Source organism: Grus americana, chromosome 1, assembly GCF_028858705.1.
Source record: "Grus americana isolate bGruAme1 chromosome 1, bGruAme1.mat, whole genome shotgun sequence".
In the NCBI taxonomy this organism is placed as follows: Eukaryota; Metazoa; Chordata; class Aves; order Gruiformes; family Gruidae; genus Grus; species Grus americana.
In genome coordinates, this window is record NC_072852.1 from 125,634,029 (window position 1) to 125,652,584 (window position 18,556).

At 42.0% G+C, this 18,556-nt stretch overlaps 1 protein-coding gene across 2 annotated transcripts in view; it reads left to right on the forward strand.

Moving 5' to 3' along the window:
* SRPX (sushi repeat containing protein X-linked) overlaps window positions 1-18,556 on the forward strand; it is a 49,455-nt gene that overhangs the window by 17,691 nt on the left and 13,208 nt on the right. The window contains exons 2-4 of one of the 2 annotated variants that reach the window (XM_054813723.1): window positions 9,210-9,269; window positions 16,064-16,255; window positions 16,874-17,050. In XM_054813723.1, coding sequence (XP_054669698.1) covers window positions 9,210-9,269; window positions 16,064-16,255; window positions 16,874-17,050 — 429 coding nt within the window. The remainder of the gene's footprint in view (window positions 1-9,209; window positions 9,270-16,063; window positions 16,256-16,873; window positions 17,051-18,556) is intronic. The other variant, XM_054813724.1, reaches the window with a different exon arrangement.

Sequence of the window (18,556 nt, forward strand, 5' to 3'; positions counted from 1 at the left end):
TCTGCACCTAGTTATTTAAACGTTCGATTTGGCAATGAGTCGGAAAAAAAAAACAACCAACCCTCACTGGCCATGCTGAAAATCAGCATTTCATGAGAGCACTGATCATGTACGTAATGTTCACATTTATCCCTTTGAGCCAAGCTCCCAGCTTGACCCCCGTAGCCCATCTACTCGAGGAATCGTTGTGGTACCTTGTGGGTTGGACTGTTCAGCAATCAAGGGAATATGGCCCATGTGGGAAATAAGGGACAACACAGGAGATGACTGCTATTTCTCTTGAAGATGTACCAATGTCAGCTCCCAAGTATATCTTTATTAGCCTGTTGGGCTGGTTTTTTCCCCCCCCACAGAAATCAACACTTTATTTCAATAGCAGAGGCCTTTCATATGTATGCTTTGTCTTTTTGTCTGGGTTTTCTTGAAATGAATTTTCTGTTGATAACCAGCTATATATGTGTATATATATTTTACAACTCTGAGATTGCTTTTTAAGCAAAATTTGATTAAATCCTCACTTCCCATTAAATCACTCAAAATGTCACGTCACAAGAGCAATCCATAGCAAAGCAGAATTTCCAGAATAAGGATTCTGGAAATAACTCGTTTGTTTTCATTGAATATAAGGACACAATTTTCATCAAGGATATTTTTTTTTTTACAACTTCAGGTGAATAGTATTAAAAAACCAATTACCCAAGGCCTTTGGTCATTTTATGTGTGTATAATGCAAGCAGTATTTGAATAGACTGTGCATCCTAACACTAAACACATGATTATAGTAAAAGCAAATGCATTTGCAATGGCACAAGATACCTGGGAGCAGCCTACCGCTGCGCTGAGGTTCCTGGACTGTACGAGTGTGTTGGTGAAGGTGTTTGTAGCCTCTCATGAAGTCTGCCAGCTTTTCCCTTGACTGCTACTGTGTTACGGGCCTTCTGCCTGGGTTGAGACAGAGCCTTTTGAACAACTTCCACTTTTATTGCCAGTCTGGAGAGGGAAAAATAAACCAAAATCAGCAGTGGAAAGTGTTTTGCTTTGGATTTGCTGTATCTAAGATATCTATATGTGTACATAAAAGGAACCAGAGTTGAACTGTACTTTACAGAACTTTTCTGGACTAACAGTAACTTCTGTGTCCAGGCAGTTTCCATCCCACCACTGATTTTTGTGAGAGTGAACTGCACGGGCATGGCTTGCCTACTTCTGGATATGTGACTTCATTGAAATGAACGAGACACCTTTATGCCAGGAGTAGTGTTTTCTTTGTCACACAGTATTTGTCAGCACGTGAAAGGAATTTTGTTTTGTTAGCTGACTCTTTTCTTGAGGCGTGTAATTAATCTGCTTTGAAACACCTTCGCGGCTTGGTGTCAGCTGCAGAGTTTCTTCATAGTCACATTGGGGCACAGGTGGCAAGGGAGGAGCGAAGAGATTATCTTTTGGGGAAAGAACCTGTGCCTGTATTTTCCTAATAGGATTCGTGATTTCTGTGTAATTGGATGGTTTTATTTCACAGAGCATAAGGTAGTGCTGGCATGCAAACTTCAGACATCTTTGACCTCTTTCGAACTTGCTAACTCTGAAGCTTTCTGTTCTGCGTCTGCGTTGTGCTTTGATTATGATGACTTTGAAAGAGCTGTTCTTTGGAATCTTGTATCAGGCACCTCTCTTGAAGCAAGTTAAAACCTGTGCTTTAGAACATGGTGTTTGCATCTTAATCAATACTGAGATACAGTGAATTAATCTGTGTATAGCCCTGAGGGATCTTCTTGGTAGGGATTACTTTCTGTGCCTGAAAGACCTTACACCTGTAAGGAATAGAAGCACAACAGCGGCGTGGAAGCTCAAATCTGTGCTATCCATGTGTGTATTTCCATAAATACAGGCAAGGAAATCTCTAAACATCTCTGGACATTAATCATCTGGGTTCCTAAACTGCACATAGGATTATTAACTTGGTCTGCATGAGTGAGCTGTGTTTGGATTCAGGAACATACCACCACTGTCTCGATATCCTCTGCTTCTCAGTTCAGCACAACTTTTGCTGAATACAAGATTGTGAGGTCTCTGTGCTTTAACTTGCTTTCCCATGCATTGGAAAGACAGTTGGGACTACTGATTCAGTCCAGCAAGAGACTGAAAAGTGGTGTGGCCAGTGGGAACATCCTTTGAGGAAAGAGGAGGGCAGATGCTATCTTTTGAGTTACTATGCATGTTGAAGACTGCTCAATATGAGCAGTTGCCATTAGATTCTCTACATTTAAACACGTTTGTTAATACAGTTGCATTTCTATCTCAACCTGCCTGTAGAAGGGTTCAAGGCAAATCATTATCTCTGGCTATTTATTACTTGGTTTTGCTGACTCTTTGTCTGCTATTTGTTCTGCTTTGATTTCTGCAGCAAAATAAATGCTATATTTGTTTATTTTTATTTTTTTTTTAGTCTTACAGGCCAGATGCAGCAAAACACCTGAGTGTGCAGGCAGCTTTTAAACAAATACTGAAATCCCACCAAAGCTAATGGCATTTAAGCATGAGCTTTGCAGAACTGGGGCATATAATGCTCAACAAGTAAAGAATGAGATGGAAAACCTGGCTTTCCATTTTTATTACCATCATTAATGAATGCAAGTATTTTTACAGACAAAATAAAGCCCTCTAATGTGAAGGTCATGACCATTTTTGGTGCCTTTTCTGCCTCCTCTAGACTTCTGAGGTCTAAATGTGACCTAGCCCTGCTGTACCACAAGAAGCTCTGCAATTTGCTGCATGTAAAGCTAAGTCTTTTACGTCATATATTTGATATGGCTCCAGGTACTGTGGAATGTAAAACTCTGAGGCAAAACATTGGTGGAACTAAATCCAGATGTTACAGACTTATTTGTGGAAACTGGTCATCCTCTTCTGACACATGCTTAAGCTGATCAGCTGTTTGAATATGCAAGGAATTCCCAAGCACACTCTGTTCTGAAGGAGAGATGGTGTGTGCAATGAGCCTCTCCTTTCCTCCCAGCATCAAGAGTAGCCAGTGCCTGCAGACCAGAGAAGATACCATCTAAGATCATTTAACTCACGTTGTTTCCCTGTGTGCAACACACAGTGTCATTACAACTGGTTTTTGGTTTGGGCTTTTTTTCCACTTTGTTTTCTGTTTGGTTATTCTGTGAAATTTGCCATGCAGCTGAAACTGGAAATGGGAAATTATCACTATATTTTTAGGATTTTTTTTTCTCCATTTCCCAGCAATGTTTGAAAAGTTGGAGATGCAGTGATCTTTTCGGAAATATGTATTTAAGTAAATTGGTGCTATATTTAAGACTTCAAGCTTCAGTAGAGCATGGAATGTTGACTTTTGCTGCTGATTTTTACAGTATTGTGCTGGGTTGACCCTGTCTGGAGGCCAGGTGCCCACCAAAGCTGCTCTATCACTCCCCTCCTTGGCTGGACAGGGAAGAGAAAATGTAACAAAATGCTGATGGGTTGAGATAAGGACAGGGAGAGATCATTCACCAATTCCCATCACGGGCAAACCAAACTTGACTCAGGGAAATTAGTTTAATTTATTACCAGTCAAATCAGAGTCAAGTAAGGAGAAATAAAACCAAATCTTAAATTTTCCTCCACCACTCCCTTCTCTCCAGGTTCAACTTTACTCCTGATTTCTCTACCTCCTCCTGCCAGCGACACAGGGGGACAGGGAATGGGGGTTATGGTCAGTTCATCACATGTTGTTGCTGCCGCTCCTCCCTCCTCAGGGGGGCGACTACTAGCACTCTTCCCTGGCTCCAGCCTGGGGTCCCTCCCATGGGAGACAGTCCTCCACGAACTTCTCCAACGTGAGTCCTTCCCATGGGCTGCAGATCTTCACAAACTGCTCCAGTGTTGGTCTCTCCCACGAGGTGCAGACCTTCAGGAAGACACTGCTCCAGTGTGGGTCCCCCACTGCAAAAAGTTTAGGATTGGTTTCATGAACTATACTGTTGTTTATAGCTTATTTTCAATTGATCCAACTCAAAAAGAGTTAAATTCCTATGTCAGTCATGGGGAAAAACAAGTTTGCATAGCTATTCTGCCTCTTGTAGCCCACATTCCTTCTTTTTCTCAATTATAAAGGATTTATAACACAATAGCATGTTAAATGTTGTTCATGTACACAGCTGTGTATGAAGCACCTGCCTTGGCATTATGTTCTTGTGCCCTGATTCTGCCAGCAGACCCACACGGATGAACCTTTGCCACAAGGAGAGGAGTCCTGCGTGCATGACCCTCCGTTTGCCCGTGTGCAATCATTCACGTAACCAGGGGCATCAAACAGTGGAGCACCAGAGTCCTCGTTCCCTTTGCCCGTGCGGGTAATCCTAGCAACCCTGGTGAAGATCTTAGAGTGAATAATACTGCTAAGGTTTATTTGTGGTTGCAGGTTTTAATGTTGTATTTCTCACTTACTGGTGCTTCATTTTTCCTTTTAACTTTTTTTAAAGAACCCGTTAACTCTACTAGTATTGATTTTTCTTTTGTGCATTTTTATTATTGTTTCAAACCTTGCCTTGCTGCTGCTTATCAGAATTAAATGATCCAGTGAGAAAATGCCTGGTTTCAGGCTTGAGAAGGTGCAAAGTTTTTTTGTTTTTTGTAGGATTAAGATGGTTAAGCAATTATTGATAGCTCTTCCAGTTCTGGATACCTTTGAGGTGGTAAGGCAGCATGGAAAGTTTGTTTTCCAATTAAAGGTTAATACCATGAATATCTGAAAGGCTTTAGTGTGGCGGCTACCTACCCGTTAAGAGAGGTTTTGCCTGCCATGGCCTGAATTGGTGTGCCTGACGAGCATGGTGGAATTTGGGATGTTGTTGTCTGGAATAGTGTCTTTCTATCTGCTCAGGGATCTGTGGCGCACAAAGGAGCAATGTAGCTAAAGTCAGGTTTTGAGAAAAACTGAGGGACAGCAGAAGTCCTCTTAAAGCTTCCTCTGCAATCTGATAGCATTTGTTTGTCTGCTCTGGCGCAGCCAACACCAACAAATTGATTGTTGCTCTTGTGCAGCAATGGAAGTACTCTTCTCTCAAAGCTTTTGCAGACTTACTGACAAACGGGCAAAGGGGAGAACGATCAGGGCTTAGAAATATAGGAAGTATCTTGCTTAACACCTGTTTGGCTGTGTGTATTTAATTTATCTTGTATTGTGTGCAAATATAAATGAGTCATTGTAATCTGTGCTCGTGCATGAATGCAGCTATATGCTCCGCTTCCTTCCCTTTCTTGTTCAGCTGACCAAAACCCCTGGCCAGGAAAGCAAATGCTGGGCTGTAAGTGTGGAAATGGGGCCGTCATGAGAAACTGAGAATAGCAGCCTCCGCTGGGTATAGATTGTGGTACTAAAGCAGCGGAGTACTTCATCAGATAGATACTTGATGTTGAATGTACACATCTGTAATCAATTTTGAGTGGGTTTAGAGTTAAACGAGTGGTCTCCTTGGGGCTGGTGAGACCACTTCAGGAGATACTTAAGTGTTTTGCTGAATGAGAATTGGCTTGAAGGCTGGCATCCGGACACTTGGAGTGGATTTAGCAACTGCAAAACACAGGCAAAACTGACCCTGAAACAGTCTGATTTAGGTTTTGCTCGAATGGGTAACTGTTGTGTGTCTGAGCGTCCCATTAGCTTGCCAATTTGAACACTAAAAGTAAATGTGTTCTCTTAATTCTTCTTGTACGAGGATTTTTACTTCGTCAGAACGCTTACCGGCTTACTGTCATAGCGCCTCCTGCCCTGTCTGGCAGTCGGATCCCTGGATTTATTCATTTGGCACAGACTATTGGGTTCATGGGCACAGACACTGCTACATGTTTTCTACTAGGTTGCGTGTAGGTTCATTAAAACTCTATGCCCTAATGAAATGTATGTAAAGAGAAAGCTTTCCTGTGCATCCCCTGGTTACAAAAATATAATGATTATTTTGTGAATGGGAAATCTTTCCTCCTAACATAAACAGAATCATCTAAGTCCATAGATTAATATTATAATAGATTAATCTTAAAATGAAAGTGTTATTTCGTGCATTTTGCTTGTCATCTGCCAGAACAAAATCCACGGCTTTTTTTTTGCAGGAACCTGCTATAACCTGAACCATGATGTGGGACGTCTGTAAAGCAGCTTGTCGTTCTTCTCATTCTTCCTCAAATACTCTGTTTTTGTACTGTGATAATTTTAGCACTTTGAACACAGAACAATGCTTTGTCCTTACGTGGCTTGGTAGCTAATTTTGAACATCTATGAGGCAGAAATACTTTGTTTTGTTGCTGAGAAAGTAAAGATGAAATGGCAATTTGCTCAGGGTCGCTCATGGGGTGGCAGCAGTGGGGAATGAGGCGCCGGGTCAGGCCTCATGGCCGCCGGAACAGAAGCCGTCTGCCGAAGCGGGACAACTTTGCTGGTGGGCTGCTGCCTAACATGGCTGTCTGCGCCTGGTGCGGTAAGGATAGGTTTGTCAGAGCAATGTGGGTGGGTGAATATGGGGAGAGGTATGGGAGAGTACCAGGTCCAGGCACGTCTGAAGAAGGGCACGTGGAGACAGGAGAAAATCCAGCGCCTCTGCGTGAGGTGGTGCTGCAGTGCCTGGGGCAGTGGCATGGTGGTGGAGAAACGTCCTCCCAGAGCCAGCCCAGAGCTCTTCGGGAACAAACCCTCTGGATTTGGGTGATGCCCAAACTGCCCTTGGTGCCCCCAGCTTGCGCAGCTGGTGGGCTCTCTGAGAGAGGAGGCTGTGGAAAGGCGGGAGCGCAAGGACGACCGCCGCCATGGTTCCCCAGCCAGGCCTGTTGTGGGTATGAATGGTAACGAAGCATTGCTGGTTAGGAAAGAAACCCGAGTTGCTTGTCATTTCGAGCTAGAAAATGAGCTGGAAATGGGAGATGTCAAACTCCATAAGCAGAAACCTTGTTTCAGGGCAAGGGTAGCGAGTAACTCTTTAAGGCCAATTTCTGTTAGAAGAGTTTCAAAAGCATTTAATTATTTCTCGTCTAAGGAAAGGTAACTACGTAAGAGCTCACATAGCTCTAACATTTACTGATTTTAAATGCTGAAGTCCCTGCACACTAAAATTTGGACAGTTAAGAGTGATAACACTGAGATACCAGTTTTATAACCCTCAAACTGAGTAATTAGCTAAGAGTATCCCAATTTCTGACAGAATAATTGATGCTTAGAGAGGTGTTCATTTACATATCAAGGTCTTCACGAAGCCCTCTGGGATCACAGCTTGCTCTTTATGTTACACAGTCAGACTTCAAGTGCAACAAAATTTAATGTTTTTATGTTAAGAAGTTTCTCAGATGTCAGTGTTTAGGCATCAAAAATTCGACTACAACAGTAAATATAAAAAAACACAGACTCTTAAGTGATAGGAAGCCAGCGCTATATATAAAGCCCTCAGTTTCAGGGGAGAAGCTGTTCAGAAGTTCTCTTCATCAGGTCCCAGCTCAAAGCCTTCTGAAAATTGGTGGGAGGATTCCCAGTGATAACAGCAAGCTTTGAACTGGGCCCAAAGTGAATTGTGGGGGTTTGCTACTTTTATGGTACATGTAAACACAACTCTTGATTTTTCACATGCAGGAGCCTAAATGGTTCCTATAGCAGAAGTATTGGTGCAAGGTTTTGGTCTGACGTGGAGCGCACACATCTGCCACTTCCCTGCAGTTCCCGGAAGGAGCTGCTGAATGCCGCAGGCTGGTCGCGGGTCCTGGACGCTCGCACCCGATGCGCAAGTAATGTCACGGGAGATGCAGAAGAGTCTCCCCTTCAGGTGGTCCGAACCCTTGTGGGCAGTGCTGCGGCTGACGCTGTGAGGGCACTGCCCTTCTGTAGACGGACCCTATGCGTTAAAGCTGCTCCTGGAGTATGGAGTAGCTCTTACTGCTGTGGAGCAGCTGCAGATATGTAGGCTGGGTTTCTCTCCTGGGTTTTGCTGAGGCTGGTAGAGTAAATAGTAATGTTTTCACTGGTTTCTGGTCAGTTTGTTTTGTTTTTTATAAGAAGTGGAATCCGTTGACGGATGTTGACAGTAATTTTGGGGGGGCAAATGTTGTTTTGGTAGCTCTTTTATCCTTATGTTAGATCATCCTAGCCATTAATGTCTCTTGGGTTTGATTTCTGCAGAAAACTCATGTGCTTTGCACGTGAAATTAGTAGCTTATTGAGGTGCCTGAGTAACTTAATTTAGCCTAACTTTAAGCAGCAGCTTGTACAGACCTCTGCAAATGGTGCTAAAATATCCTCATAGCTGTAATTTGAGATACTACGTATGAGGAGCTTCTGTAGCGTAGAGCTGAGCCTCCTTAGTACCTGCCTAGTGCGTGCAAGGTTTTTAGAAAGATATGTCAGAGGTAAAATTTGTATGAGCCTTTCTTCTTGGAGAAGACTTATCTAGAATTTAGACTATACTTCATGCTCTGAAGTTGCTGATTTTAAATAAATGTCACTTAAGGATATTTTGAAGGCTTTCTTGCCAACTGCCGTGTTTTATTGATGAATTACTTGAGTGGTGGTTCTCCAAATGGTTTCTGTTTTTTATAAAGCAGTTTCTACCTTTATTTTAAGCTTTTAACTGTTTCACAGGTTTTTCAAAGTACAGAAATATATAATCTCTTTATTGTGAACAACCCCAGAAGACAGCTTGATACCAAATTGTGTTTTTGATTTGAGTGTAACTTGTGTTTGTGGGTCTAGAAGATCATACAGGTTGTAAAAGAGAGTTGTTCTTGAGTTATGCACATTTTACTTCTGCTGTTTGGCCTGATGGCTGTTAACAGCCACTGACACTGTGGAACCACTTTATAGTGAAACTTTTGATGTGCCCCTTCATCTGTACCTCCTCTGTTCTCTCTGCTCAATAGATCAACTTCATGGTAGGTGCGCTTTCCATAGCAGAGGAGCTGTGACTTGGCATGTGCAACGTGAGATTGCACAACGTTGCTCTAGGAACAGTGAGAGAGATTTACTATTTCACTTCATTATCAAATCAACGTGCCCCTTCCAAATTCACTATAAACTGGATCTGCTATGAATCTGAGCTTCAGAGAAGCTCGTGCTGATGGCATTGCATAGATTATTGCATCCTAATCTTGCATGTCTTTTTGCAAAGCTTTCTTTTATCTTTAATTTATATTTCCTTTCTTGCTGCATTTTTTTTCTCTATTTTCTATTGTAGGATCGGGATATTCACCCCTTGAAGATGATGAAGATGTGTATGCACGCAATAGATATAAAGGTGAATGCTTTGCTTATGTGCTAAAGAGGATCAGCTAATTGCTGAGGGAAAGCTTCATTCCTTTTCTTTTCATGGATTATAAAATCTTGGTGATCCAGCTCCATGGTTTTTCTCATGGATTTTTAGATCAAGATTTAATTTCAACTTATTTTAACAATGGAAATTAGACCAAGTACTGATCACCACTCTTTTATGCACCTGAGTAAGTAACTTTTGCACTGCCTTTGCTCTTGGAAGATCATGAAAATCTAGAAAGAGCTTCTCTTTCTTCTTCATACATCCTAACAAAACCATCAATGATAAGCTGACTCAAAACCTGGGCCTGCTGGTGGTAATGTATAGAAGTACATGCAAGAGAACTTGATTTTCATGACTTTTGTTTTTCCCATAAAATTGCTTACATTTCAGGTTACCCTGCTACCTGAAATGCCAAGTGGAGTGTGTTTAATGAATAAACACATATTCCAAAAAGAAATTATGTAGCTGGATGAATGAGTGAACAGAGTGACATGTTTGTAAAGCAAATTCAGGTTTTCTTCCCTATTCAAGAAGATTTTGCCATTCAGCAAGATTGAGAAGTTTTTTGCCACTACCAGTCAATCTTCCATTTACTATTTCCATTTTCTTAAAAAGTCTACTTCTGTCTCAATACCCCTCTCCTCTGCCAAAATCTCTCAGAAGCCTAGACAGTAAAGAAACTTAGCATTTAATTTGTCACTTTAAATGGTAACTGTGTTTCTTTTTAGTAAACTAATCTGTGGACATGCTAGAATTATAATGTGATCATTTTGATTACGTGAAAATACTGGACATTGGTGTCTTGTTGTACATTATTGATTCTCTGCAAAGAATCAATGGGCCTTATAAGAGGTAAGTCATAAAGTAATTCAGACATTTATGAACAACAAAGAGGAAAGCACAGATGCTATGGCTATGTTGCTGTTTTCATAAATGTCTTATGTGCCTCCCAGTAAAATACTTCAGTGTAAATTTTGCTTTCAAACACATGCAGAAATTTCTCTAAAGCTTTATTTAGGTAAACTTATTTTTCTTTGCCTTCTAACGTGTAACCCTCTGCAGACACATAGAAAAAAAATTCCAGAGATCATGAAGATAAATCAATGCCAATTCATGCCAGGGCAGGCAAGTAGTTAAAATGCAGATTCTGTGTAAATTCCTTTTATATGGTGATCCAAAATGGATTATACTCATGTCAGCCAAAATGTCACCAGGGTAAGTGAAACATAATGACTCATTCACGCAGATATTAAAAACTACTCTGAGTTTGGAAGCGCTACTGCCAAATGTTGAAGATCAGACAATGTGAATCTAAGAGTATAAAGCGTTGGAGTAGAAAAGGCTCACTCTTCATTAGCATTTAAGTTGGTATTGGGGGAAGGGGATGGAGAAAGACAAAGCAAAGAAAAATGGGCTGAGTAGCTATGTCCACAGCTTCTCCTTATATGTGCTGTCCTGCATTTTGGGCACGGCCCGTTGCTTGGTAAATAAAACTTCTGAGTAACAAATAACTAAATGAATTTTCTTAACTGATGTTAACATACCTAAGCAGCGCTGGTTTTCTTTGCACATGTACTACACAGTGCAAGCGAGCACACAAATTCATCCTCTGTGGCATCTGCAAACAAAACATTGCCGTTTATTGGAGGTAGGGGGGAATCAACTTCCTACCAAACCCTTTTGTCTTCTTCTGGATGTTTTTCAACTTGCTCAGCTTTCCAGAGAAACATCACTGAGACTTTCTGTGCCCACAGCATTTTTAAAGAGTTTTTCCTTTCCTCCCTGGTGAACCCTCAGCTCTGTTGGCTGGTGTACCAGCAAGCAGCAGCACAGCCAGTCACTTTGCATGCTGCTTGTGAAGGACGCGCTTAGCTGAGGCTGGTGTTTTAACAGGACTGAGGGGTTAGGGGAAACAATGCTCTAGAAAATGCTTTCCTTCCTGCCACTTGGCATGGCTGTCTTGGATCATATTTAGTGAGGAAGGGCTTCTCAAATACAGCAGTGCCTGTGTTCATCACAGCTCTAGTGCTACTGCTCTGATAATCCTTGTTTCTAATATATTTTCTCAAATACTGTAATGATCAAATGGTAGCCCTAGCCATAGAGGCAACTTTGTGGCTTCAACCATTTCTACTTGCTGCCTGTTTTCCAGTGGTTTCAAACACAGGGTTGAGTCTCTGAAATGTTTTACTGCTAAGTGATAATGCAGGATTTTGTATCGCTGAGGAATGGTGCAAACTTCCTATGAAACAAAAAAACGCTGCATAGGTCCTGGTACCTAAAAACTCAAATTTCAGTTAGGTGAACAGAGGCCAGTACAGATGGCAAAGCTCCAGAAGAGGTGCCTGGGAAACTCGTAGCTTTTCTTATTCCCAAAGCTTTCTGTTGTCTTGAGGCAGGGAACAGCTTGTGTGACCTCTTGGGGCCCCACCCAGCCCTAATATTCCGTAAATACTCCATGTAGCTGCTTAGCCTTTGAAAACCAATATGTGCCTTCACTTAAAAAACCCAACTTTGATCTAAACCTTTGTTGTATCGTTTGATGTGCTTTCAGGCACATAAGCTTTTCAAGTTATCTGGGGTTTTTTTTTCAGTTATATCAGTTGGTCTAAACCCAGATATTTGCCCCCTTATAAATCCTGCCTCACCCACCTTCTTCTCATCACATTCACTTCTAGAGTAAGCATAATAATGTTTTAGATCAAACAGATGTTCCTCCTAAGTTCTTCAAGTTATCTGCATCCAAAAGCATGTCTGTTTTTGTTTTTCTTTCTGACAGCATCGTTTGGTCCAATAAAAGATGTATTACTCCTCCCTAGGAGTCTTTGTTTCTCTCTGTAGACCACCATAGCTGCAATGACACTACAGGAAGGGCTTTTTCTTTTCAGTATTCTATTTGTGCATTAAACTGCATTTGTTAGCTGTTAGCTGCTTTTTTAGAAAATATATGTGCAGCTGTTTACTCAAGGCAAGTGTGTTTGTAAAACCACAAAAAATTGCAGAAAAACTTAGGCAATTTGCAGTACCTGAAACAGCTGTTTTGTCTTTTTTCTTAGCCTCTTGATCATGTTGCAAAATGTATTTATCTTAACACCCTTTACAAAGGAAGTCAGCTGTGTGCGTTTGCACCTTGTTTATGTGGAAAACCTGAGGCATAAATATCTTGAACTGATTTGCTGAAGGATTACCTGGCTGACTGGGGCACAAGCTCAGCCTCCCTGAGTCTTCATCCCCACTGTTGTGACCCTGCAGTCAGTGTTCTCCTAGTAACTTCAGTTTTAAACCCTTCTGCAGAAAAATAGAGGCCGCCCCCTTAGTTAAGGAGATCCCAGCAAGTGGGAAAAGCTTTTTTTTAAAAAAAAAATAAATAAATAAATAGAAGTTTAGGGTCTTAGGGCACTAGAAGAACAAGTGGGACAGAAAAGTTGGAAATTTGGTGGATGAGACCACTGAAGGGAGATTATGGAAAAGCTGTTGTTAGCTCAGGAAGAGGAAGATTTCTCCAGGAGGTGAATAAGACAGAGGCTGCTTCCAACATGTGTAGTTTCCCCCAGAGAGTGGTTGGAGGTGATGCTTGAGACTGCAGCAGTGGCAGTGCAGTGGGCAGCTAAGGAAACTGCAGAGATGGGCGCTGCCATCACTACTTCAGCAGTAGCTGATTGGCTTCTATTCCTGTTAGCTCACACTCCTCCACCTGCTCTCCCAATTTTAATTTCATTCCCAGCAAGCATGAAAAAAAGTGAGCCACTGTGATACAGTCCCTCAGCAAAGTGGCCCAAGTCAGTCGATGGGGGGTTTTTCAATGTCTTTTGGTACCTATGAGATACAGATTAGGGTGAAGGACAGGAAATATTTCTAAAAGCAAAACCCAAAACCCACTATCCACCAAACTACGTTTTCATAATTGTAAGGTAAGTAGTGGAGGACGTGTTTGACATTCAGTACTTTTGGAAAACAGGATCACAGGTGGAAAAAAGGTGGGATGATTGTGTGGCTGAGCCAAAAAGCTGAACTGCACTCTGCCCCTAACCTGCTGTGTGCTGTTAGACTGGTCTGCTCGTTTCCTGTGACTCAGTTGCTGCGTATTTGGTGACTGGGAATAATGGCTCTTACACATCTTTTTATAGGGTTCTCACATGTATTGGTGAACTACAAAAATAAGCGTATCACATTACAATACAACTGCTTCAGAAACAGACTAGTCTAGAGGAACGTGCTCTTGGTCTAGTCAAAAGCTTGACAATTAGCATCTGAGGACTAAAATCAGAGACTATTTCTGTTGATTCAGGACCAGCACAGCAAAATGTAGGTGCAAAATGTAGTTTCCATTAGGAAAGTGTAAACATGTCCTAGAGACTTTGTACACTGAATATAAATATCCAATATATGAGAAATATAACAGGCTGTATTGATTTTTGTTTATCATAGAATGGTTTGGGTTGGAAGGGACCTTAAAGCCCATCTAGTTCCAACCCCCCCTGCCATGGGCAGGGACACCCTCCCCTAGACCAGGTTGCCCGAAGCCCCATCCAACTTGGCCTTGAACACTTCCAGGGATGGGGCCTCCACAGCTTCTCTGGGCAACCTGTTCCAGTGCCTCACCACCCTCACAGTGAAGAATTTCTTCCCAATATCTAATCTAAATCTACCCTACTTCAGCTTAAGGCCATTCCCCCTTGTCCTATCACTCCATGCCCTTGTAAACAGTCCCTGACCATCTTTCCTGTAGGCCCCTTCAGGTACTGGAAGGCTGCTGTAAGGTCTCCCCCGGAGCCTTCTCTTCTCCAGTCCGAACAACTCCAGCTCTCTCAGCCTGTCTTCATAGGAGAGGTGCTCCAGCCCTCTGGTCATCTTCATGGCCTCCTCTGGACTTGCTCCAACGTGAGTGTGGGGCTGATCCAAATTGTGTAGAAAAATGTACATAATAACTATAGGAATTAAGAGCTAGATGTAAACATCTGCCAAAGTTGATAATGAAATTATTTTTAAATGTCTCCTGTGACTTTGTAAGGATGAAGGCTAAAACTCTGTGTTTTGTTTGGGTTGGTTTTTTGCCCCATCTTTCTTGCCGACTTGGAAAATGTTGTCATGTACCTCCTATATGTCACACAGGATTTCAGGACCTGTCATTTTTCTCTTTTTGCCTTGCAGTCCCTCCTCCCTCTCGGTATGTCCTTTTTAAATTTTGGAGCTGAGAAGGAGCAGGCTTAGTCATTCCTTGTGTAGGAAACTCCTACTGAGAAGCTGCCTGCTGCAGAAAAAGCATGGCTTGCTTGGTGCACCTTGTTGTCAAAGCTAAACAAAGATTTTGAAGCTTTGGCTGGGAAGGGGAAGTCTCTGTTTGATACTGCACCCATCAGTATCCCAGTATGGTGTTAAATCCTCACAAGAAGATGGTACCCATATCCTGAGTATTTTGAAGTGTAGCCCTGACCAGTTATTAAAGGTTCAGTTTTATGTATATATGTTTCCCTTTTTCCTACGAGATCGGTAGGAGCATTAGCCATGAAGTCCCAACCAAATTCCAGCTTTCCTCTGACTTGGCAGATCCATCCATGTCGCTGTCCTGCATCCAGGAGCAACTAGAAGGTGGTTCTCGTACTTCAGGCTACATTTCCATGGTATTAGGGAAAGGTAGTCCTCACCTCTCTTTTGAGGTGAAGAGTATAAGATGTGAAGTCCAGACCTTTGAGAACATTTAGAACTGGATTTATATTTCTGCAGCTTGGGTTCCCTTTTCTGAATATGTGCTAAGTATACAGTATGAACATTGACATTCTTGGAAGGATTTGACAGTAGGAAGCGTAGGGGTTTGTGCTGCCAATATATGCATTGTGCCTGAACGCATGTTGCACCTGGAAACTACAAATTACTACCAAAAGAGAGGAATAAGGTCAGATCTTTCTCAAAAGCTCTTCACTTAGTCAGTTGGATTGGACACTTGCCTTCAAATTTAATCACGGCAATGGTATTGTGCCCATTTCTGGTAGAAGGCCACGTTGGTGGTGATATAAAGAGCATTTTAATGTTTCAGCGTGGCGCCACAGAACTGCTGAGAACAGCGAGGGAGCTGCTGTTCTTGCACACAAATTCCAGTTCAGCCTCAGTCCTGGGTGCTAACTTGGAAAGTAACTTCGCAGAACTAAAGCCTGAGTGGTTCTGACCTGTGGAGGATGCGTACAGACAGGCTTGACGTATTGGCAAGACGATTTATGTAAGTCACAGCCTTTCTAACTGTCACAGAGTTCAGCCAAGGCAATGTCCTTTACTGCACAAATTACTATGGAAGATTTTTTTTTATTTTAAATGGACAGTGAGAGCGCTAAATGTCAAGATTACAACTCCAGCTAGTCCAAAGGCATTCCTAATGCAAACTGTTGTTACCAAAGAGAAGTGATGTATCCATTTCAAAAACAAGACCTGGGAAAAAAGGTCCCGTTGTCATCAAACTGTCCACATGGTGGCACACTTATTCCATGGACAAAAAACCATGGACACCTCCTCCCACTGCCCCCTAATCTAATGGCTACAATCTTTAATGTTTGTAAAAAAAAAGAGCTGCCAGTCTTTGAAGGGCTGACCTTCTGGCGTATAAGACTTAGTGCACCTTGCTGCATGGTTAATTCTTCACTTTGAGGATTGGTGGCTTTTTACATAAGACTTTTTTTTTTCTATTTCTTCTCTGTGACCTTGAATAAAGAAAGTGATTTTATGTTTGTGTCTGACCTTTTACGTTTTCCAAATTACTATGAGTGTTTTTTTGTTCTCTGTGCTAGAAACACCATGGTGCTCCCCCATTAAGGTGAAACATGGTTATGCAAACTGCAGGACACCTCAAGGGGAATATTACAAGAATGTACTGGGGACAAGATGTGATATTCGCTGTCAAAAAGGCTACGAACTGCATGGCCCTCAGCAGTTAATTTGTCAATCAAGCAAACGCTGGTCTGGGAAGGTGCTGTGCAAACGTAAGTAGTTGTGAAATCTGTGTGTGCGGCTTGCGCCTCAGATTCAGCCCACAATAAACTTTACTTGCCTTTGAAACAGTGACCTTGGGATTGTTATTTGCATTTTTAATGTTGACATTATACTTGGATATGTAGATTGGCTTGTTGCTGAGGATCTTACAGTGGTACATGGCACAATAAGCATCACAAGTGGTACAAATACTCTTGCCAGAGGACAAAGATAGGGAGCATTTTATGAGTGTGGGATTTTGATTTGTGGGAATAATTTTAAGACAGAGCCATAAAACTGCTTTAAGATACTGCCCATCTAGGATTTTGTAAGCTGACACAATTTGTATCAGATGCCTAAGTGGGCTTTTGCAGTAAAACATTTTCTGAGAAGAGAGAAATAGGTGCTTGTCATCTTTTTCTCATATAAATATTGTATCAGGCCACTGTGTATGTAAAGTTAAATTTGAAATGCAGCTAATAAAAACAGTGTTGAAAGCTGCACGTGGAACATGACTTTCTCCCAGTTGTCGTTTGCTAGCTGCATCCTTATTTCTGTGTAATACCCCACATTCACATTACTCTAAAGGGGAATAACAGGTTTCCAGAAATCTTTGTTTTCTATTCCAGAAAAGCGCTGCCCCACCCTATCCATGCCAACCAACGGAGGCTTCAAGTGTTTAGATGGTGCCTACTTTGGCTCGAGGTGTGAGTACTACTGTTCACCGGGATACCAGCTGAAAGGTGACCGTATAGTAACGTGCATGGACAACAAAGTTTGGAGTGGCCGGCCAGCGTCCTGCATTGGTAAGTAGGATGGTTAGTGTGCATCCTGGAAAGTCTACATCTTGAGATACCTGCTGGTGTCCGAGTCCTCCAGATGAATTCCAAAATGCTCTTTTATCCAGTTCCTGGGGGAAAAAAGCAACTGTCCCTTTTGAGGAAGCAGAGAACAGTTTTCCGAGTGATACAGAGTGCTCTCTGTCACTTAGTACTTTCAGTCCCGAGTGACCATCTTCCTTACACGCAGTATCACGTCCAAGTGTTATCACTTTAATAAAGACGAGGCTGGTGTAAATGGTCAGTGCTTTACAATGTTTATAACAGCCTTCACTGATCTCCTGGGTGACTTGTTGGTAGTCTGTATTTACTGTGCTGCTCTTCTAGCATGTTCTCTGTGCTGGAGTCTGTCTTGCTCTCTGCAACTTAATGATAAAACAGGTTTGAAACTACACCCTGTGTCTGACCTCCCCTGTTGCTTTTCTTCCTTGGGTTCATGGTTTCCAAATATATCCAGGGAATACGAATGGATTGTAGTTACCAGCATGATTGCAGTGAGCTAAACTAAATTTCAGCCTAGTTCACGTTAGTTATGCGAGCAATTTTCGTTACATAGTCAACAGTTTCCTGGGAAGGTCGGCTGGAATAATTGTTTTTCTATACATAAATCAAAAGAAAGATAAACAAATATTGAGATTTAATTTTCCTTCCTACTAATGAGATTTCAGCAGATAGTGAAATCTCAGCTGCTGCTTTTGTTTCTGGGAAGTCTCTGATAAAAGATTCAGCAGTCACCCACAAAGGAAAGTATGTTTTGGCTATCTGAATTGGCAACCAATAATTTAAGCTTGTGGGTGGTAGAGCATTTGTGCTCAGTGTTTTCTGTGTATGATAACTTGGTTTTCCTCAGAATGCCTAAGGCTCGGTCTAGGTTAGCAAATGGCTTTGGAGTCTCTCCATGGGGCCTGACATTCGTAGAATTTTGTTCACATTTCCTGTTACGTGGTGTTGTACATATGTAAAAATGAGCATGCTGCTTAGGTCTAGATTGTTTGTGGTGTCTCTTGTTTTTACTTACAAAAACAAGCCTTGTCCTTCTCAGTGGTGTGGCCAGAGGAAATAAAACAACTCCTTTTAAGTTTGGGAATGATAAAATGTTGTTCTCTGTATTTCCTGGCACTTTCAGAATTTCATCTGTTTGCAGCGACAGGGTGCTTATTACAGAGGATGCTGTCTTGCAGAGTAGAGAAAGCAAGTATGTCTTATGGAAAAAAAGAGGCTGAGCTAGCACTAACACTTCTTTTTGAATCCAAAAATGCAGAATACTTGTTTGTACTGGTTTTGGCTCGGACAGAGTTAATTTTCTCCATAGTGGCTGGTATGGGGCTGGGTTTTGGATTTGTGCAGAGAGCAGTGTTGCTAACACAGGGATGTTTTTGTTATCCCTGAGCTGCGCTCACACAGAGCCAAGGCCTTTGCTGCCCCTCACCCCACCCCACCAGCGAGAGGCTGGGGGTGCACAAGGAGTTGGGA